General features: G+C 37.2%; 1 protein-coding gene across 1 annotated transcript in view; it reads left to right on the top strand.

Moving 5' to 3' along the window:
• The first annotated feature begins 775 nt into the window (after positions 1–775).
• Positions 776–22,982, top strand: part of LOC137405261 (tudor domain-containing protein 5-like) — a 30,265-nt gene continuing 8,058 nt past the window's right edge. Inside the window, exons 1-13 of the mRNA XM_068091488.1 lie at positions 776–837; positions 13,055–13,199; positions 13,417–13,555; positions 13,787–13,888; positions 14,503–14,675; positions 15,169–15,233; positions 16,357–16,538; positions 16,866–17,067; positions 18,331–18,464; positions 19,442–19,609; positions 21,063–21,259; positions 21,844–22,056; positions 22,145–22,301. Coding sequence (XP_067947589.1) covers positions 13,093–13,199; positions 13,417–13,555; positions 13,787–13,888; positions 14,503–14,675; positions 15,169–15,233; positions 16,357–16,538; positions 16,866–17,067; positions 18,331–18,464; positions 19,442–19,609; positions 21,063–21,259; positions 21,844–22,056; positions 22,145–22,301 — 1,839 coding nt within the window. The 5' untranslated portion in view covers positions 776–837; positions 13,055–13,092. The remainder of the gene's footprint in view (positions 838–13,054; positions 13,200–13,416; positions 13,556–13,786; positions 13,889–14,502; positions 14,676–15,168; positions 15,234–16,356; positions 16,539–16,865; positions 17,068–18,330; positions 18,465–19,441; positions 19,610–21,062; positions 21,260–21,843; positions 22,057–22,144; positions 22,302–22,982) is intronic.

Here is a 22,982-nt window from a genome sequence, read left to right as displayed (position 1 = left end):
CCCTGCTATATGATGGCCCTGACGGCCAGACCACCTGAAAAATATTTTTTGTCAGCAGAAGGCATATCAACTCAGCAGCTCAGCTTACTTACTTTCCTCACCGTGACTTCCCTTACTGATTCACGTTCGTTTATATACCGAGACCTGTTAGATAGTCCCCTGGCTTTCCTTTGAAAAGCTAACTGTTCATTAGCCCTGGCTGTAGAAAGCCAGCACCCGCATTCTGGCTTATCACAAAAAAGCATTGAATATTCGTATAACATTCCCAGTAAACACTACTTCATACAGGTTAAACATTTATTTGCACACAATTTGTTCTTTGGATTTGACCGCTTCTAGCGTGAAAAATTTGGACTAGAAAATGTTTTTGGCCATGGATGAAATGGTGTCTACATTTTATGACTAAATATTTTAACACATGATTTGGCTACTTTTCATTCTAAGCTTTTCAATTGTGATTCATTGTCTTTCGAGAGGCATGCTTTCTAAATCCACTTGCATGTCCTACATCATTTAAAACCAGCCAAAAATGATGCTATGGTAGTTATCCCATCGTGACATGGTGTGATAACTACTAAAACAAATTTGCGAAAATAAATGCCGTTCAGGGTTGGGATCGCTGCGGTATAGCGCCGTGTATCGAACTGCACTGCTTTGAGACTACTCGCTAAAATTTTTCCTCCAAGTTTCAGGTGATTGGCTAATTTACGCCATTATTTTGCTCCTACAAACTTTGTTTATTCGCGAGGTTCACTATTCTGCTTCCGGCTCTACTGCAGCGTGGTGCAGCCTAAAATCCTGCGGCAACCCGAGAAGTCGTTATTTTTTTGAATAATAGTGTGTTGCCTATGTGTGCAATACATTTTTGCATACAACTAATTATTTGAACCGTTTTTACTAATGGGAGATAATTGAAGCGGCTATACCAATTAGCTTTCAAGTTAAAGACTAGTTACCTCTGATGAGTTTGTCATGCGTGTTTAGGAAGAAATTATGTTATACACAATTAATCCATCTCCACACTGTGATCAAGCTGTTGTCACTTTAATATACATAAACAATTAGCTAATTCGTTGTTATTATTTTGTTGCACTCTCTCAATAATCCAATTAGTTCACAGCCAAAACGTGTACAATGCCAAAAACGTGCTCGCTAGATCGTGTCCCATGCGCATGCCTCCACAGGTCAAGGTTAGCAGCACTTAGTTAGCATGACAGCCTTACGTTAAGTTACATGTATAAAACAGCATTTCACCACATTCCTCTTGATCTCAAAATCATTTAACAATATCAAAAAAGATGATAATCTGCCAGGTTTAGGGGAAGCCTTCTATCCCGAACTGGTGTCATGTCATTGTCAATATCATCTACTACTATCTCTACTACCTCGATTGTCAATATGGAACTCCATCTCAATGCCTCCAGCACCACACCGCGTCTGCACCACATCATTCTCGGAGCTACATCTCTCACCATCAGAGCATCTTACATCAGCGACATGTCGATTCACACCATTCACTATCAGAGTATGTTCACCGGCAATATTTGTGGCAAGTCCAATCTTCCATGGGGAGTCACATCTAGCATATCTGGATTTGACAAAAACCATGTCTCCCACTTTGAAAGGGCTATATTTTGCGCCCGTGTTAGTTTGTCTGCTAAGTTCCTCTCCGAGGGCACTAGAGTTACATGAACATCTAGCTGATAATCAGCAATGATCTGTGCTATGGTCCCGAGCCTTCTCTTAATGACCATTTCACTTAATCCACTAACCTTTGGACGCTGGGTGCCTTCTAGTATTGACTTCATCCACGCATGCACACTAGCAGAGTCAGTAACTACTTTGGCTCTTCTCAGCCTCCAGTGCAGCATCAAATTTATATGTTTAATCACAGCTTTTAATTCTGCAATGTAAATGTGGGACACATCATCTATCCGTAGCCATGACGCATCTTCAACTATATCCTTTTCTATCTGCAGTGCACTCCCTATAGCTATGCTACTGGCATCACACCATATCACAGCTTCTTTGTCACATCACACTCCATGTTTCCTTCACAGGATCATGATTGTCAAGTCTCTGAGCCAAGTCTTCAACTAGTGATGTAACGTAAGAGGGCAATACACCATTCCACTGAATCGCATTCGTCTGGCGTTTTATGTAACTGCAGGCCACTCGTAACCAGCCTGCTACAGGATACTGGCTGGTTAGATTGCCACAAACAGAGAACAAGCCTCTCTTGGTAGATGCATTCTTCAGGTCAGGTAACAGCCCGTCTCGCTTCCACGCTAACTTTGCTGTAGGCCCAGATACAACACGAAGACCGAGCACTCGAGTGTTTGCGAGATTCTCTGGATTTTTGGTCACCAGTCCATAACTGAGCAGGTGTTTCGGCACCCTCTCTGGAGATACCACTTCCTCGTTAACCCATATATCATCAATGTAGTGATCTGTCCCCTCCTTCACTTCTTGGTCCAAAGCAAGGACAGTACTCACTATTTTTGACATGATGTTGGGGGCAACATTCAGTCCAAAACCCATCCTAGTCATCACATATAACCTCCCCTTGTACTTTACAGCTTGAAACTTTCTTAGCTCATCTGCGATGTGAGCCTGGAGATAGGCTTTCTTCAGATCTAGAATAGAAGCCTTGCCTTTTCCCTTTCTCCAAGCTCTCAGCTTTTCCTGGCACACAGCAGTGTCTTGACCTGGAAAACTAACATGCTGGTTAAGCTCTTGATAGTCCATTACTGGTCGCACTTTCTTTGGTTTATCAGGCTGTGCCGCCGCCATCAGAGGTATTATGCCATTAATATTTCCATGCACACTACTAGCATACGCTTGCAACCAACCATCTTCTATCCATCGCTCTACTTCGTTACAGAACTCCTCACTGTTCTTTGGAAACAGAATATTCTGGACACGTATTTCTCAACTCTGGTTGTCCATCCTTCCATTTCCACTCTGCGACCCACTTTCCACCATCAAATACAGCTGTAAAATCATTGTCTTCAACTCTCAGAGCTCCATCTCTACCTGAGGTCACCATCCCAGCTGCGCAACATTGATAGCCCCAGGTCACGCTGCTGTCTTTACCAATCAACACGCCTCCCATCGTAGTGATAATATCCATCCCCAAGATAACATGAGCGCTACACACTAGCGCTGGTGCTAGCAGGCACCTATTTGTTACCTTCAGTCCATCAACAAGTAGGTCTACATCTGCCTCACCAATGCACAGTGTCTTCTTGCCATTTAGCATTGTCACAATTCGTAGTGGTCCTAATGCAACAATGTTATTATCTGCACATATATTTTTAGTAACCACTAATTTCTGATACCCCTTTCAACTAAAGCTTTTAGTGGCCTTTGATTTTCTAATATGATAGTGATAAATGGTAACACTCCGTCAGCTATTGTTGACTGGGGGAGGCATCCGGTGCCGATGTTCCCCCTTCCATGTTTTCCATCTGACCCTGTTTTGGCACAAGTTTCTGGGAGACAACTTCTTGCTATGTGGGACTGATCACCACAGATATAGCATGTTTGGAATTTACAGGGATTAGCACCCCTTTTCTGTGAACAGTCTCGGGCGAGATGAGAACCTCTGCATATATAACAACTTAATTTTGGTTTGTGTCCATATTGGATGTAGCCCGCAGCACAGACTTGACTACCTGACCTACTGGACAACATCAGTCTGGCGCATGCGACCAAATCAGTCAACTCCAGGGTTTCTACCGAAGCTATCGATTTCAGTTGAACAGATATGTCCAATGGAAGGCCAGTCATAAATGCACATTTCAGCAAGGGGTCTGCATCTGTCTGTCCAATTAGATTAACCAGCTTTCTCAAATCAGATAAATATACGTCTACGGTCTCACCATCTTGTAGGAAACGTCTCTGAAGCTGGTCGTAAGCAGCATAGCAGTTGACACCAAACGTCTGGAGCATCGCAGGCTTCAGCTTTGCATAATCATTTTTAGTTTCATCTCCCAGCTGCTTATAAACAGCAAATGCTATACCATTTAGAAACAAAGGCAAGAATGCTGTTAAATCGTCGATTTTCTGTATCTGCTACCAGTTCAACTTTCTCTAGCCAGTCAGAAAATCTCCACTCATTTGGGAATCCTCATATCTTGAAATTACATCCGATAACTTCATAGTCGCCATGTTTATTGCCGAAGTAGCTTGTGGTTTAACTGTTGTCACTTTAATATAAATAAACAATCAGCTAATTCGTCGTTATTATTTTATTGCACTTTCTCAATAATCCAATTAGTCCACAGCCAAAATGTGTACAATGCCAAAAACGTGCTCGCTAGATCGTGTCCCAAGCACATGTCTCCACAGGTCAAGGTTAGCAGCACTTAGTTAGCATGACAGCCTTATGTAACGTTACATGTATAAAACAACACTTCACCTCACACACTTACATCAGTGTTGAATTTGCGTTGTCATGTTATTTTATTTTGACCTTTTTTAGTTTATGCGCTTTTGCTTAGCTCAAGTCAATTGAATTAATCGCATGCGCCCCTAAATGGGGCATTAGAGCGATACGTATCTTTATTTAAAACATGAAAAGATAACTCTTAGTTTGTATTATATATTGAGCTTTTGAATTTAATAACAGGTTGGTGGTAAAAAGTGTTGGGAAAGGATAAATAAGAAAGTAGGAAAAATATGAGTTAATTGTTAAAGGTTGACTTGCAACAAAATTCACATTACAGCTATTTAGCACCAAAAGATTCACCATGTCTTAATCTGCTGATGTAGGTGCAAAATATGTGTTAATGTGATTACAAACTCTCAAAAGCTCAAAAACTAACAATTCATCATAGCGATCACGAAAACGCACGCCGTAGATAGGAATCCCTTTCCAAAACGGCTCAAATGAGACATAGTTGAACACAATGGCTTCTGTTTACACTTTCATGCAACCTCATTCGTCAAAACATTTTCACAAATACTGCACACATCCAATAAAACCATGTCTATTGTCTTTACGCGTCTGTTTCATCATTGTTGTAATGCTGTCACTTTGAGCAATGATATCTCAAAACCTACCGTAAAAATTCGTTTAATTTTTCAACCTTAGCTTGAAAGATAGCATATCATCCTCTGATAAACATGAGTCTGTTGGTCACCTGTGATAGTCGAAAAACGCTGCAGAAATTATTCGCTCTGTTTAGCAGGAAGTATGGGTCACATGATCAGATTACGATTAGACCAAGCCGCATCAAAACTGTAGTGGCGAGCATCCATATTTGACACAGGCTTTTTGGTAAACCCCGAAGTGTTTGTCATAAACTAGTGCTATGAGACATTTTATATTGAGCCTTTGATTGGCCTTTCAATTCACGTGATAACATCACATGTCAAAACAATAACCAAGATGTTTGAGAACATCATCAAAATAAAGAGATTCTACACTACGGTGTTTTCGTGATGGCTGCGATTAACTGTTCGTTTTTTAGCTTTTAAGAGCTTGTTATCACATTTCCACATATTTTGCATCTACAACACAGCAGAGTAAGACATGATGAATCTTTTGATACCAAATAACTGTAATGTAAATTTTGTTGCAAGTAAACCTTTAAGGGTCCTCACAAAAAAAGAATATTTTTTTATGTTTGTGTTAATGGTACCTTTGGTACATTGTGGCGTGTATAGTGTAGGTGGGCATTAGAGTAAAAATCTACAGGGACTGCAATTTCTTCAGTAATGATATTATGTTTTAGGTTTTGGTCAGACCCTCTTCAACGCTCTGCAAGAGTGGTCCATGACCACTCAGACATGAGATCAGAAATCATGTCGTTTTTATTAAGGTTAAACACGCACCTAAAAGCTTTCCTATTCACTGATTCAAGAGAGTTAATTTGTTTCGATAAAAATGGGGACCAGACAGTTGAGGCATGCTCAAGGACTGGGTTGCAGATGGTTCTAAAAGAAAGGGTTTTTGTTTTGGGTGAGCAACTTCTTAGGGACCTCATCAGCGTGTATAGAGTAGATAAAGACTTAATTATGGTCTTTTCTATGTGGAGGTTTAAGTTGAGTTTGTTGTCAATGATAACTCCAAGGTATTTAAAGTAAGTGACAAATGTTAGCTGTTGGCCTTCTATTAAGTATTTGTGAAAAAAGGGGCTTTCCTGGCACCTTACAAAATAAGTTGTCTCACATTTAGTGATGCTAAATTCCATTTGCCATTTATCAGCCCAGACTATGAGAGAATCAAGGTCTGATTGGAGGTTTGCACAGTCATTAGTTGACTAGTTAGTTGCACAGTCAATAGTTTTCTAGCTTTCAGGGAGGTGTTGCAAGTGTGTTGCGGACATTCAGCAGTCATAGTAAAGTCAACTAGAAGTTACATTATCTTGATGCCATTTGGTCCAGGTGATTTGCCATTGGCAATGTTCTGGTGAGCGACACTGGACTCTCAGTGGACACCTGAATATCACCACCATCACGTTCAGCCATTGTTTTCTTGGGTGCATTGTTGTTCTACGTAGAACTGACCCTGAGAAAAGTTGTTAAGGGCTTCGACGCATCTTATTAGATCATCCGTGGTGACATCGGTTTCGGGATCCGCTAGTTTCGGAGTAAATTAGTTTTGTTTATCTTTCTGTTGGTGGTGTCGGAAGGTTTTGGAATCTCCTTTTTCTATAGGCTAGCAGACCTTATCAATCGCATAGTCTCTCTTCTTTTAAAGAAGGTTTTAGTAGTATCTCCTTTTAGACTTGTATTTCTTCAGGAAAAACTTGTCTCCAGTTTTGTGGTATTTGCATTAGGTCCTCCGGTGTTTCTAATCGGCTTTCTAGCAGTCTTATGGGGCCATTAAACATTCATTGAATGTGATCCTCCCACACATCAAGAAGTCTCGTCATGAAGAGTGTGCATACGTCATCTGGATCCCTCATGTTTTGTTGTTAATCACATGCTGCTTGAAGATCGTCTCTAAACTCGTTCATTTTTTTCCTTATATTGTCTCACAACCTTTGGTTTCAGTGCCACAGAGGCTTGTTTTATGCAGTTTAGTTTTGTAGTGACAATATGATGGTTGCTTAGTCCAGGAGAGATCACACCAATGTTTGCAATTAGTACAATATCGTTTGTGCAGATAATTTTGAGCATGGTCCCTTGTATATGCGCTGTTTGCATGATGAATTGTTGCATCCAGTTTTCTTGTAAGATGCCCGGAAGTTTTATTGGATGTGTATGTATCTTGCCCCTGATTTGGGCTGATTAGCCTTCCACCCCATTTCAGAGAGGTTGAAGTCACCAACAAGTAGGATGGAGTGGGCAATGTATCTGTTTAAAATTTGCTTGATTATGCTACTCAGTATAGACATATTTTGCATCCAAATGAATGGTTAGTAGTAACAGCATGCTATAATATTGTGATCCAATTTGATAGCTATCATTTCTTCACTTTTGGTATCCAAGTTAATCTGAGTAAGTTGCAGAGAGCTGTTAGCTGCTATCAGTTTAGTTAAGGTTGCCCATTTCACCTTACGCAAAAATTATTTGAGGATCTTTGAAACCCACAAATATTTGTGACCTGTCGTTTAAAAATGACTGTAATATATAACTGAATTTTATGAAACACTATTTAGTTGTTATTTATAAAATCAAAGTTGCAAATGTGATTCCGGGCTGTTTTTCTTACTGCGTTTATAGATTCGTCACACATTTAAAAATTATCCAATCATATTCAGCTAATTAGAGATAAACAGTGACATGCTTGGATGTAATCAACTCTTCAAATAGTTAGACCCTAAAACGACTTGTAAGGTCGGTTAGGTCCCAAGACCTAAATGCCACATTTGAAAACCAGGGTTGTTACGATTTAAATCAACCGATTTAAATCAAGCGATTTTTATCTGATTTAAATCGCCAAAAAAAATCTTGTTTATTTTTATTTTTTATTCTATAACGCGGTAAATAAGTTTGAAATAAACCTTGCTATGTATCTTGAGCTCACTGAAGGCTCTTTTGCAGACCATTCTAGCAATCTAGCTTATTGTGTGCAGCAATAAAGTGGGTAGGGAAGGGTTAGAAGCCTACTAATGTCTATAGCTTATAACGATGAGGTTATAAACAGCCAGAACTGGGCCATTTCAAGCTTACCAGTTTGAGAAAGGAGTTGTCGAAGCAGTCGACACAGTAACTTGGTGGAAGTCGGCTATCGGTTTAGATCAGGAACACAAAGCGGCAGTTCTGAGAATGGTTGGTGCCATATGCAGTAGTGCGAATGTGGAAAATTGTTTTTCATCATTTGGCTTGGTACATAGCAAACTCAGAAATAGGCTTGGAACTGAGAAGGCCGGAAAACTAGTGTTTTTGTTCAAAACTTTAAATTCTTAAGACTTTATGCATTCTAGATAAATTGCTATTGAACTAAGGAGTTAGGTCTATGTATTTTGGTTTCTGACTTTGGAATGTCAATGTTAAAGATGTAGTTGCGTCAAATTTAAGTTGATCTTAAAAGAAAGCATTTTTTTTTCTCTATCAGTTGATATGTTGTTTGTTGTGTTACGCGATCGCATTGCCAAGATATTTGAAGATTAAAACCGAAAAAATCTGATCGCCGTAAAAACGCTCAGGCCACCAAAACGTGCCCAGACTTGCCCAAAATGATGTCACGCGTTTGGCAACCTGTCTCTATCTCTCGTATTCACATCGGGTATTTGCGATAAAAGTCTAGTCTTACGCGGCTCTATTGGCATATATCTTATTTTGTATTTGCTCATGTTGGCTAGAATAAAATTTTAAATCCTGCCACAGATGCATTATTATGAATGTTTAAAAGGCCTCAAATAATGAAAATTGAAAATTTCTTCTACTCACTTTCTCCGAATGTTGTGTAAACATTTGGGTACCGACTACCAATTCTACCGGTCTACGGTAATTCTGTCAAGTCACTTTATGTAGAACGCGGTCTTTGTATCAGCACAGTTCTGCAGCTACCCATATAAACGATATACAGCCTCCCGTAAGCCCCGCCCACATTATGTCGCCTATTACCTATTGCCTACGTACTAGTTTCTTACTAGTATTCTTACCGAATACTAAATAAGTGAAATAAGCAGGCCACCTCTTTGAAAAGAATATAGACAGGGATAGAGTTTTAAGGATGAGAAGTCTGCTGCAAACTGGATTTGAACTCACATTCTCCAGTTCTGCGGACACCCATATACCATATCCGATTCACTACAATATTCTGCAAATCATGTTTTGCATTATCTTCAACAATATTATCTTATTATATAATTTTTACAAGCAAAAATATTTTCATCTCGGCATAAAGCTTTTATTAAAAATATTCATCAAGTCGTGGCCACTCACATAGTATTAGCTGATACAATAAGACAAATTCATTTACTGCAACAAACTCAAACAAAACATCATCCAGCACGCATTCAAGTCTCGCTTTCTCCTTTATGGCAGTTTCCACACTGACAAAGCTTCTTCGGCTGGTGGGACGACATAAACATTCTGTAATCAGTAAAACAAGTAAATGTAAACAAAGTAGATGCAATAAATATGTCATTCATAGATATGTCATTCTAAAGCGTATCTATTGACAGCTTCCAAATTGGGAGTTAAATAGATTGCGAATGTAATTTTAAAAACGAATAAACATTTAATAAAGGCACAAGTACGCCAAGCCAACGATTCGAAGCTTTGGTTCTGGAAATTAAAGATTTGCAATGATCAATCGATTTTACCCACTTCCTACGAGTGAAAATAATTTGTAATCATGACTCTAATTTACCAAAGAAAATTCGAAAAAAATATTATAGCTAGGTAAAACGGCAGATAAGCTATGAAACGATGATTGGAGATAGCAAAGAATTATCATTTTATTAATTAGTATATGTATTTATGACTATAAAAAATATTACATTTACTAAAGTATAGAAGACTCTAAGTTAATTTACCTCCATTCTGTCTTTTTCTGCAGCAAAACGCTGCTGACGCCTGTCAGCTTTGGCCATAGGCTGTCTACTCTAATCTTTTACTAAAAGTTGCTCAGAGAACTCTGAGTAGCGGTCGCTCGAACTTGAAGCCATTTTAAAACTATGTATAACTTAGTAATTGTTGAAACGCGTTGAATCAGTAACGATGAGAATGAATTCTCTAACGATGAGAATCTTCGAGATCACAGACAACGCGTTTTACGAGTGATAACATTTATTACGGCCTATATAAAAATTTCGCACGCATGATTGGCTAACGAATCGACCTCATATTTATTGCTCGTGGTTTTGTTTCAGATACCTTGCTTGTGACGTCACGAAATAGGCACCTGCTGGAACGTGAGCTTTTTAAAAGAGGGCCTCATTCAAACGCATATATCTCTGGACAGGGTTGGTCTACAAAGACAAAAATGGCATCAAATTGTAGCTGATGTTTTAGCCTTTTATGGGTCCTAATTTCATTTTTGACGCAACTACATCTTTAACATGTAATAACGCTTTCGGTTGTATGATCTGTTCTCTGTGATTCTTCATCTTCGTTTCTGGGTTTTAATGTCCAACGCATAAATTATGCTGTCCTTTTTGTCGTGTATTAACTGTGTAAATGTTTTTTTCATTTCCTAATTGTTGTAATAAAACTACATAATACCCCTGCAGATCATAAATTCCAAATTGATAGCAATAACTTGCAATTTAGAACACAAAACGTCTTTCTGAAACAAAAAAAATCAAAATAATCAAAAAAATCAATTTAAATAATAAAAATCGACTTTTTGATTTTTTTTAAAATCATTGATTTTTAACAACCCTGTTGAAAACACAATTAGATGATGTACCCTGTTTTGTCAGTCAAATTACTATCACCATTTTATAGAATTCTCGTATGCTCATAGAGTTAATTCGTGTAGTACGCTTTTTAATCTGCCAACAAAGAACATCTTTCTGTTCAAATTTATTACATCTCGGAATAAGCATGTCCTTTGCAAATAGGAGCCGTGAAAAATCACAACTTACCTAGTTTTGATGCAGCAAATTGTTCATACAAACCATTCAAGCGCTGTCTGTGGCTATCTGAACAACTCTTTAACAGCTTTTATCACAGAATGATTTAATTAAACACCCAAGTGGCCAGTCTGGTAGCTAATGCCAAGGTTATTTTCTGTAAACTTTTTTGCAGTTTTGAACCGCTACAGAATTGCTAGAAAAAAACGGAGAATATTTTTAAACTTAGGCTATAACAGCCAACCGTAAAATAATCGGTTGACACAAACATAGCATACATAAATTTGTGTCAATACTCATGAATCTGCAGATAAATAGCAACTGGCTGAGCTTACTTGTGCCTTTTATGTTTACTAGATGTTTAGCAGTTTACTGTAAGAGGAGACCACTTTTCAATTAGTTGCCTTTTTGAATATTATCGGGTCAAATCCACTCTACTATCTCAGTCCAGCAATTACAAGTTGTTTTACTAAATTCTGAGATATTTTGCTGAATTGATGAATGCCAAATTGTCCTTGATTGAAATTGAATGTGAAATGAAATATTGAAATTGAAATGAATATGCTTGTTTTTTACAGATCAATTGTAATATTGAAGCTTAAGCTTTCAACAAATGGTTATTTCCTGAATAGGCCCTCCGGCATCTTTGTGGTCTTTTTTCAAATCAAAATCAAGGGAAAGCCCCTTATTTATTTAGGTTTATGTGATTTTTATGGTGGCCATGCAATAGAGATACTAAAATATGACGACAAGCATGGCATAACAAAATAGTTAGTCAGCCGATAATAACCATGTATCAATAGAAATGCCAATTGACTACATAATTTATATACATATAGCATAGTTGAGCTAACAAAACTGTTCTCAAATACTACAATTTATCTCTTATTAATTCATTATTCCTGACACAAATTTATATTCCAAGAGGATGTTTCTAATGCTTAGATCTCCCTGCTTTTCATCTTGTACAACTCTTGTTACCGTTGTAGAGCGGAGAACACAATTCTAGAGCATTTCAAAAGCTCATTAGAATACTCTATCATGTTATATAGCTTGTGGTTATTGTTTACAGTCAATTGGTATCCATCATATATGTTAAAGTTATAAATGACTGCATGAGGCTCCTCCTACAAAAAAGTTCGCATTGAATGTTAGATTGTCTGTCTTTGTCGATACATATGCATGTATACATATAGTGTGTGCAATTCTTTTTCTATGTCTTCAGGGGACTGGTAAAGTTCGTAGATATTTTTCGAGTCATGGCCAAACATGCGTGTAAATTATAGCCAGTTACAAAAAACTCGCTTCAAATGATCTGGAATCTGGGGATTTCTCGTAAGACTGCTTAACATGTACAGATTTTGTTCACTTCAACATGACCTCTAAATATAACAAACCTGGTAAAAAAATGAAAGTGGAAGCCTAGCATCTTAAGGGAAAATAGGAATAAAAACCATGATAAATACTTTTATAGATTGCAAATCGTTAAATATTACTCAAAAGTGTGATAAGTGATAAAAATTGTTACAAGGCTGCCTGTGACTTACTAAGAATGTTTTTGTGAGCGGTAGCTAGTGCGATTTCAAAAGCTAAACTGTCAAGCATTTGTGTGCACTTAATGGATCGTGCTACTTCAGGAGTCATTGCAGCATAATTTTGGACTGCAATAGCGAGTGATGTTGTTACTTATTTCATCATTTAAGACGAAATAAACTAGTGCTACACAAAGGTGCAACTCGCTTATCTAATTCTTTGGCTTCATGATATACAAAATATCTTGGTTTGGTCATAGTTGCGCTTTAACAGGGCCTTTTTGTTGTGCTTAAAATTATGTTTTTAAAAGATTAATGTTTCTATTTTCAGATAATCTTTTATTTGGCTGATTCCCATTTTATATATCTATCCTAGTTAGCAGAAATTAAAGACATATTTTGTAACAAATTTTTGCCCTGAACAGTGATTGGAGAAGAGACAGCTAACAGTTGTGCCTTATTCCTCATGTAAGGGTATCTTATGCGATTATTTCTTGTCAATGTATTTTTTCTGTAACACGACGTTATTTTAACTTCTAGTTGCCGCCAATTTACGTTTGCCTACTTCGGATTAAGACATGGCTGAGTCACGTCCAGACGTTGCATGCTTGGCTAAGGAGATACGAGCTGTATTGGACTCAACCCCAGATGGACTTAATGTCCAACAGATTGAAAGTGACTATAGGTTGGCTTATGGTCTTATCATTTAGTGATAGATATGCCGTGGTAGCTTGTATTTCACGAGTGTTCATTTCATTTGTCTTTTAATGCTTGTCAATACTGCTATGGAAAGTCAGTTTTGGTGAAGGCTAAGCAAATGCAATGTTTGTTACAGGATCAGCCTAGATCTAGTCGTTAATGGTATCACGCATCCATTTTGCAATGCATGCTGTTTCATGCAGGTCACTGGTCGGCAAGTCATTAAAAGATCAGGTGAAGAGATTGGGCTATCGCGATGTCGATTCTTTTCTCCTTTCTTTAGCACAGGAGCGAGCCATAGAGATGGAAAATACGGTGTTTGGTCATAGGTTTAGGGCTGGGGTAGGTTTTGTTGCATAAATTTGGTGCTCGCATGTGAGCCATGTCATTTTGACTATACTATATCCTTCTCATAAGTTTTATTGTCATATCTACATTCACATAATCTGTTTTACTGCAATAAATTTGGAAACGATCAGTTTAAATTGGTTTTTCATGTCAGAGTGCTGTCAACAAGTATTAGGATGTTAATTTTGCCCGCTATTCATCAGTGGTCGTGACTTATTTTAACAGTCCGAAAAATCCACAGCTCACATTCGAAAACTTGTAAAGAATCAAGTATCTAAAGGGAAGAGATGTGGGAAGTCACGGCACACTATGAATACTACTCCATCGGTCAGTCTCTTTCTAGTTTTTCTGCCTAAACATTATCTAATACTGACAAGAGAAACTACTATATTATATTAGTTATAAATGATCGATATTAGTTATTTATATATATTTAGTATAAATATAGTTTTGTATGCATTATGTGTGATTTAGTTGCATCAGATATGTAAGTCTCATCATGTTGGCATACAGTATTTCGCATCAAAGGATTTGCCTCAAAACGCTTCTTCGCTTCTAAGTGTATATGGTAAAACATTTCCTTTTTACCCAAGTATACTAATATTTGTGAGCTGGGACTACTTTGCTGTTTCTGGTAAAATGCCTTTCTATCAAAGGTAGCCAATTTATACTTATCTTCGATGTTGTTGATATTGATATCACTACTCTAGATAAGGACAAAGGATGGTGATAAAATCTCTGATCAAACAAAGATAATTCTAAAGATTAAAAATGCCATTATTAATTAGCCATTTTGTGTTACCAGCTCGACCGAAACAATATATACCATTTAGGTCATTGCTCTTTTTAGTACAAATACCATCACGTGTGCCCTCGGATTCGCCATGTTGTTTTATCTTTGTTTGTGTACTTTTGCTTATCATTACGGATTCTTTATATAGCCAGCTAAAAAGAAACAGCTTCCTGCTGCTACTGTGTCCAATATTACAAATATGCTGCGGAAAAGAAAAGACAGCTTTCCATTGTGCAGTTTTATCAGGATGTACCATGAGGAATATGGCGCAAACTTCAATTTCCGATCATGCGGATTCTCTTGTCTAAAGGAGGCCATTAGGTACTTGTTAAACATGCTGATTATAGTCCTGTTGTTTCATCGGAGTTACATCAACTGTCTCCCTAAAACTCTATAACCACTTTAAGCCTTGTCTTAAAACTTGCTTTCCGTATTCTCACCTTCTGATACAGCAGGCTAAGGAGAAAATTATGGTAGTTCTTTGAATGCGTTATTGATTCTTGGTCATCCAATGATTATTGAGCTTATATTAGTATGGTTTCTCCACAGCTCACATTTATTGTATATCAATGATCTTCAGTCATTGTCCTTTGATCTTAAAACAAATTCTGCTTAAAGTAAAGAATTTATTTGCGTTGTAAGTACATTTACTGTCTAGTGTTTCTACATGTAGTTTACTTTTACTGTACCTGTATGTGCATGCTGTTTGTCTGAATAACTGGGTTGGTTTGTTTGTAGCTCTAGTGTATGTTGTCACACTAGTTCTGTGTACAGGTGAACAAGTAGGCGTTACTGAGTGTCTGCTTTCTTGTAGTTCAATTGATGGCATGGTAATGACAATGAAGGGAAATGCAGTTATGATATCATTTCCTTCTGCTGGTGAGTTCTTTACATAGCTTATATAGTATCGCTTATATAGTATCGCTTATATAGTATCGCTTACATAGTATCGCTCGCATAGTATCGCTCATATAGTATCGCTTATATAGTATCGCTTACATAGTATCGCTTATATAGTATCGCTTATATAATATCGCTTATATAGTATCGCTTATATAGTATCGCTTACATAGTATCGCTTACATAGTATCGCTCATATAGTATCGCTTATATAGTATCGCTTACATAGTATCGCTTACATAGTATCGCTTACATAGTATCGCTTACATAGTATCGCTCATATAGTATCGCTTATATAGTATCGCTTATATAGTATCGCTTACATAGTATCGCTTACATAGTATCGCTCATATAGTATCGCTTATATAGTATCGCTTACATAGTATCGCTTACATAGTATCGCTCATATAGTATCGCTTATATAGTATCGCTTATATAGTATCGCTTACATAGTATCGCTTACATAGTATCGCTTACATAGTATCGCTTACATAGTATCGCTTACATAGTATCGCTCATATAGTATCGCTTATATAGTATCGCTTACATAGTATCGCTTACATAGTATCGCTTACATAGTATCGCTCATATAGTATCGCTTATATAGTATCGCTTACATAGTATCGCTTATATAGCATCGCTTATATAGTATCGCTTATATAATATCGCTTATATAATATCGCTTATATAGTATTTCCTAATTTTGCTCTTAGTGATTACATGACTGGTGATCTGTTTCTACATCTATCTTACATCTGTGTTTATTAAGTTTCCAAGCTGCTGTAACCATTATCTGTTGTATCACCAATGTTATCTACTCATAGTATCTATATTCATCTACTGACTTGTATTCCTGCCTTGTATTCTTATACGTATTTTATATGTATTCTTCTTGTATTATGTACTTGTATTCTTGTATGCATTTTCTGTCTCCTGCATATTCCATGTAAACAACATAGATTAATTTTCTCATGTTACATATGCTATTGTCTTTTAGGTCTATTCCAGTTCATGCATGTTACCCATCGTCAAACAAGTCGTTACCATCGTTAAATAAATCAATGTATAGTCATCAGTCTTCCATATTCAACTTCTCTTGTAGATTCGTCGATGTCCTCTCCACCTTCCGAATCAACCAGACAAACGTTGTGCCGAGCAGTAACAAAGGCTGGTCACGCTTTTCTTATTAGTTTTATGTCTGATTTCAGCCTTCCATTGCGGTTTTTGCGTATTATATACATGTATACAAACAAAAATTATCAGTGGAATTTTATCATTTACAAAGTAATCCGAGTTGCTTGTTGCACTCAAATAAAATTCCAAATCTCATACAGTGGGAAAATAATGGAGAACTTGCGGTCTCAAAACTGATTACCTTTCTGTTTTCATATCTTTCTCACTCTACCATAGTATGAAGTTTTTACATTCTCATCATAGGAAAATAATTAAATTTAAAACAGTTTATTTATAAAGGCTGCCACCTACATGGCACAAATGGCCAATATGTTGAATGACTGATGGTAGTGCTTATTTCATGCATGCTGGCTTGCATGCATGGTATTGCGTAATTGTGTAAGCATAATAATCATACGAAATTCAACTGCATTGTAGGTCCTTGGGGATCAAGAGGTGCCCCTTTATAAATTCAGTGAGCTATATCGTGCAAGGATTGGCAGAGAGTTTGATCCAAGGCATTACGGATACAGTTCAACTTTGAACCTAATGAATGACCTTGTGGAGACTGTGAACTTGCGTCGAGAAAATGACACTGGCGACTGGTTTCTCAGCCATGTTAATTACTCTTCTGGTGCAGGTACTTGTCTAACACAACTTCGTACGCTCTGTTATGAGAGTCATAACTCTCATAACAGAGCATACTTTTGCTCTATTATGAGAGCTCTAATGCTCATAGTAGAGCAAAACTTTAGTAGACTTTATCAGAAAGTATTGATACATTTTTATCATTTGCGATTGTTTCCTTATGTTTGACGTGATTTGACTGCCGGGATGTTTATAGATTAAAATCAACAAAACTTGGTTAAAACGTTCAGAAGAGAAGTATGTAGTAGAATGATGCTACTGGTTGCTACTGCTACTGCTTTAGTTAATATCGACTATTGCGTTCAAGTTTTAGTGTTACGGGTTTCTATTCTGTCAGTCACTTTGCATCTATTTACCTCAGAATCGTACTTTCACTTGATCTAAGGTTTTTACCACAATCAAGTTTTGTCTATTTTAATCTTAAAACATCCTGGCAGTCTGATCAAAAACATCGAAAACGATCGCAAATAATAGAAAAATATCGACACTCTGATAAAATCTACTAAGTTTTTGCGTAGGTTCATCTTTAAGTTGTTCGTATTGTTTGAATCAGCACTGAATACTGGCCATGTGGGTTTAACACTTTAAACCCTCATGGCCAGTATTCTGGCATTGCGAGAGTGTGTCACTAACCCTAACGGCCGAAATAACGGCATTCATATGGCTCTGTTTACAAATGCTGTTTCTAAAGAACAGTGTAAACCAATCAAATTCATTCTTGCACAGGGCATTAGACCAGAAATTTCGCTTCCGTTTTTAGCCGTTTTCAAATATCTTTATCTACTTCCTTCATAAAAAAATAAATGTGACTCGTTTGTTGTTTAGTCATGGATGGTTGTAATGCAAATGAATAATTATACGATACTAACAATAATTTTTCCGTTTATCTTGAGCCATAAAACTATGATAAGCGTGTGTTCGATGGATATGATGCTACTGTAAATATTTTGCAAGTTTTTAAAATCGTACTAATTTTTATGGTTTTAGCCCGGATAGTTGTGAAACACTTTTTTTCTGTTTGGTGACATGTGCCATTGGTTGCCGGACATTTTTACTAGTGCTTTACCAAATATTGTTATATTACGAGCACATCTAGATATATTTAATAAAAGTTTTAAATCTTTAGATCGTTGAACGAATTGCCCCGGGTTACTGAAGCACATTGACAAGGATAGCCAGGGTTTAAAAGGTTAATAGCGTGATTCTTAGGACTTTGGTATGTATTCTATCAATCTGATGATATTCTTTTAACCAGGTTCTGTTCAGCAACCATCTAATGAACCAACAAAAAAGAAGCGTATTCCACATGAAATGGTTAAGAAGATTTGCAGTGTTGTGGAAGAAACACCGTGCGGTATATACCTCGGCAATTTTCGTGAAATCTTCAAGGTATGCTATTCACACTTATTACTGTTATATTGAAGTTGTTGATATTGGTTCAAATAGCGAACCGTCCAGTTGTTGAAATGTAAGCTCACATATACCGTACTTTCCGTAACAAAAACTGGAATGTAGCAGAAGTATAGAAGTATAGATTTTACAGCAGCGATATAAGTGTATGGAAACATTGTAACACTTTTTATCTGACGGATTTCTTTAAGTACATGATTTAGAGATTAAGAATTTGTGACTTCATAGATCATATTTTAAAATTAACCCGAGCACTTTTAATAGTGAAATTTCTCATTTGAATTCATCACTAAGAAAATTGGTAAGAATTCATTTCGACAACTTATGGATATTCTTTATGTGTTGTTTTTTTTATTTGTCAAAAAACCAGAACAAATGTCAAGGTTGTAAAGAAATAGAAATGGTAGAAGTGGTTGTATATATGGTTGAAGTGTGTATTCATTCAGTTAGAAACTGATGAGTTGGCAATGTACAAGCATCTTTCTATCATCAACACTGAGGATGGCTTTATTCACTTGTTAGTATAGTTCTAGTATTAACACGAGTGTATCATAACAACCCCATTCGTCTGTACAAACTCCAACGTCCTGTCTCGTTCCTTCAGCTTTTTATCAATTGACCAAAAAACAGTGTATACATGACAAAATGCTAACGAGTGCAAGACATAAATTGCTACAACATTCCTGGTGTTTTCGTGTCTCAACGGTCTTTAACCTAAATTCCTGATCTGTAATACAGAAGTAGATCTTTAATAAGAACTGTGGTTATATTTTGCTGATGTCACTATTCTAGAAAGCTACGGCTGTTATTAATGTACATGAATCTGTTAATTTGGAACAGATGTGAGATTAATCATCAAATACCTTTGCTATTAAATTTTTCTGTTGTACTAAAATTGCTTAAAGAAATTGTACCTGCACAGGATTTGATTATGCCATGTATGTTTGTACTTGCAGCTAGACACAGGAATAGATTTGTCTCCTCCTACATATGGATTTTCTTCCATACAATCACTACTGTCTGAGGTGCTCAGTGCTAAGTTTGAGATTATCTCAGCCAAATTTGGTCCACTAATCAGAGTGAAACCAAGTGCAGAAGTCACGGAGCATGCTCAGCCTGTTCACGTAAGCCCAGACATTATTTTAAAGGAACTACTTGAAGCTTTCCGCTGACTTTAACCTTTGTTTTAACAAGGTCTGACCTAGAGTATATAAATAATCTTCTGCCTGATTTCCTTGTCGTACCGATGGCATGTATATATGCAACGACCTTTTAAGGGCCTGTATATGGGTATGTATTTATGGCATATCCTGTGAATTTTTTATTAAATTTTAGAATATTTTTTCAAATGTACGATTATGAGGACAAAAGATGAAGTGTTCCAATACATTCACTTGCAAGTTTCTAGGCCAGCTTCGTGTGTATTGCTATTTTAAACGCTTCCTTGTTTTTAATTTTAATGTTTTGCGCGGAGTTTAACAGAGCAATGTTTATTGCTGCGTAAGTGTTCTAAAGATAAAATCTTATGTGTGTACGGTGTACGGTGTATCTTAGGTGTACGGTGGAGGATTAGTGGGTGTACAGTGGAGGATTAGTGGGTGGACAGTGGGGGATTTAATTTTTTTGCAATGTTCTATCGGCGAAAACATTTACATGTCAGTAAATGTTCAAAGTGAGTTTTCTATGAAATAAAGCATCCAGTTTTACAAATTGCTTGAGATATGTTGCATTTATGACTGAATTGAACAAAAAGATTTTAGCTGTATGCTGATAGCAGAGACTGTCTGACTTTACTTTTAAAAGTTATTTCTTCAAATTATAAAACTATTTTCTTTATTAAATATAATATAATTCTAATTTACCTTAAAAAAAATGTCTTTTTACATAATTTACCTCATAAAATGTATAGCAAGAGAGCAGGTAATATATAAAGCACAGTAAATTTCTCTTATGCACTCTATTAATAGATATGGCAAGGCTGGGTTACGTATGTATTGTTGTATCTGTAGCAGCTCGTACCATAGCTTCGTTTCTTCTGATTTTTATCTAGAATGAAAAGTGTAGAAATAGCTTGGGCTAAGCACTGTCTTCGTTGTACCTTCTGAGGCATTACGTAATTTTGGTCACTCACGAGTGACTTAACATGCTGCTGAATTGAGTGGTCCCTTATGTGGAAGCGGTAAATAGACTCATTCTTAAAGGATTGACAAACAAATTAATAAAATATTGGTCTGAATTACTAGTAGTGCTTCCTTTACGAGTGTAGGCAGCTTGCTCTTTCTGGTGAGCGTGAGAGCTCATGAGCATTCCAGTTTTAGACAAGTTTGTTAAATTTGATGTACCGTGAAACCTCTAATTGAACGCCATGGCGCTCTATTTTTCAACCCTTCTTTCAGGGTGTCAGTCAAATGGAGGTGGCATTCATATAGAAATGGCGTTCAGTTAGAGGTGGCGTTCAATTAGAGGTTTTACGGTATATTGGGTAAATGTTTCCTATCTGTACTTTAATTGATAGTGCCTAAACATCTCCAAGTCTAGCAGGCTAGCGGCATCGTTTTGCTACGTCTATACTTGCAGCTAAGAAGCTTATCCACAGAAATTCAAGATGCAGTTGGCCCCGGAGTGTGTTACAATGTGCCATCAACTGTCCCACCACTTGACCGGTACATAACTCTCATGGTCAGTCAGATCTATGATCCATCCAACTTCTTCGTCCAGCTCCTTCCTGATGCTTATGCTGGTAGCAGGCTAGAGGAACTTATGGACCAGCTCGAGTAGGTTTTGTGTTTTCATCATAAGAGAGTTCAGTCTGCTGGTAGTTTGGCTTTAAGTTAGTTCACACTATATCGCCATATGTTGGTGTTAATCATGCTATACTTCAGTGATCATCTGTAACAATGTTCACACTATTGCAAACCCATCACTTACATAAGTGAAATGTCTGTGGTATAGCATTCTCATTATACAATGTGGTTTCGCGGAAATGATGAAATACAAGTCCAGCAGCAACTGTCATGAAAGAAAATATAGATAGTAGAATCTGGGACAGCCAATCACTTTTGCCGAAGTGGTACTCATTGCACAGGCTGTCGTGGATGCTCGGTGAACTATTGAAAAAGTGACAGCATTAAACCTTTCCGAAGTATCCGCGTTGCCTCGACGATGCCATCGGTTTACGGCGCACATAATCAAAGAATACTCACTGAGAGGACAACTCCAACATATGGCGAAATAGGGTGCACCAGCCTTTAATTTCATTTCCAATATAATCTAGTTTATCTAAACAGTTTCAAAGTTTGCTGTGTAGACACCTGACAAGACTTGTCAAGCTTGTCTAGTCAACACATCTTTATTTTAGAGAAGTATATAGCCCTTTAGAGTCATCCATGACTTATCAGCTGCCTCTGGCATTCGCGGTACCCGGACAGCTCGTCGTGTGCAGGTACCCTAATGACAACCACTGGCATCGGGCTCGTATCACTAAAGTGATAGATGGAAACTTTGTGCAAGTAGCATTTGTCGATTATGGCACTCGGTGTTCCGTTCACAAGTCTCATCTCTACTATCTGAAGTAAGTATGTTGCGACAAAATTAGCTTTTTGTGAATTTTGTCGTGGTAGGCATCTTTTTAAAATTTGCATTGTTTGTATTACTTCCAGACAAAAGTTTCTCATTACACCAATATTTGCTCAACGGGCTACGTTGTTTGGGATATTACCCGCTACAGGTGACACTTGGTCACCCGCAGCGTGCAAAGCATTTCTTAATCTAACGGCCTCCAAGCGACTCTGTGCAATTGTCAAGGCCATAGATCGGGTAAGTTTTAATTGTACGAGCATATAGTGTCAATCTAGATCAGTGTGAATATGTATGCGCTTGATATCTATCTACATACATGTATTTCAGTCGAATATTCGGAACTTGTCTGAGTTGGACATTAACCTTAGGTCTTCTCTGAATATAGTTTATTTTAAAGAAAACCAAATTCCGGTCATCACCAAGAATCCAATTTGATTCTGAGTAAAACAAGACCTTTTGAACCGATCACGTTAGTTTTTCGTTATGATGCGTAGCCATTTTAGGGATATTTAAAAACTGGTCACCGAATAATTATTAGTTCGAACAACTGACTATGTAAGTTTGTAAAAACATGATAAAATACGACATACAAACAAATGCTAAAACACCAAATTAAGAACCCGCTTATAAATGATAGCCATTACTAGGGTAAGGGCAGACAACTCAGTTATGTAATAGTTTCTCAAGTTCTCGCTCTTAGCAAACATTCTAATAATTGCTCAGCGATCAAATTGTTTTTTCTTATTCTTACATGTATTACTAACCTCCAGTTTCAGGAAGAACTCTCTAGGCAGACCATTTCACCAGTCCTTGTAACTTTCTTGCCAGCTGTATTGTTGGTAGTTGTGGTCCCCTGGATGGCGTAATCTTTTATCTTTACACTTTACTTGATAGATCTCAGCCTTCATCTGTAATAGA

Source organism: Watersipora subatra, chromosome 9 (assembly GCF_963576615.1).
Source record: "Watersipora subatra chromosome 9, tzWatSuba1.1, whole genome shotgun sequence".
NCBI classification, from domain to species: Eukaryota; Metazoa; Bryozoa; class Gymnolaemata; order Cheilostomatida; family Watersiporidae; genus Watersipora; species Watersipora subatra.
This window is presented reverse-complemented; position numbering and strand designations above follow the sequence as displayed.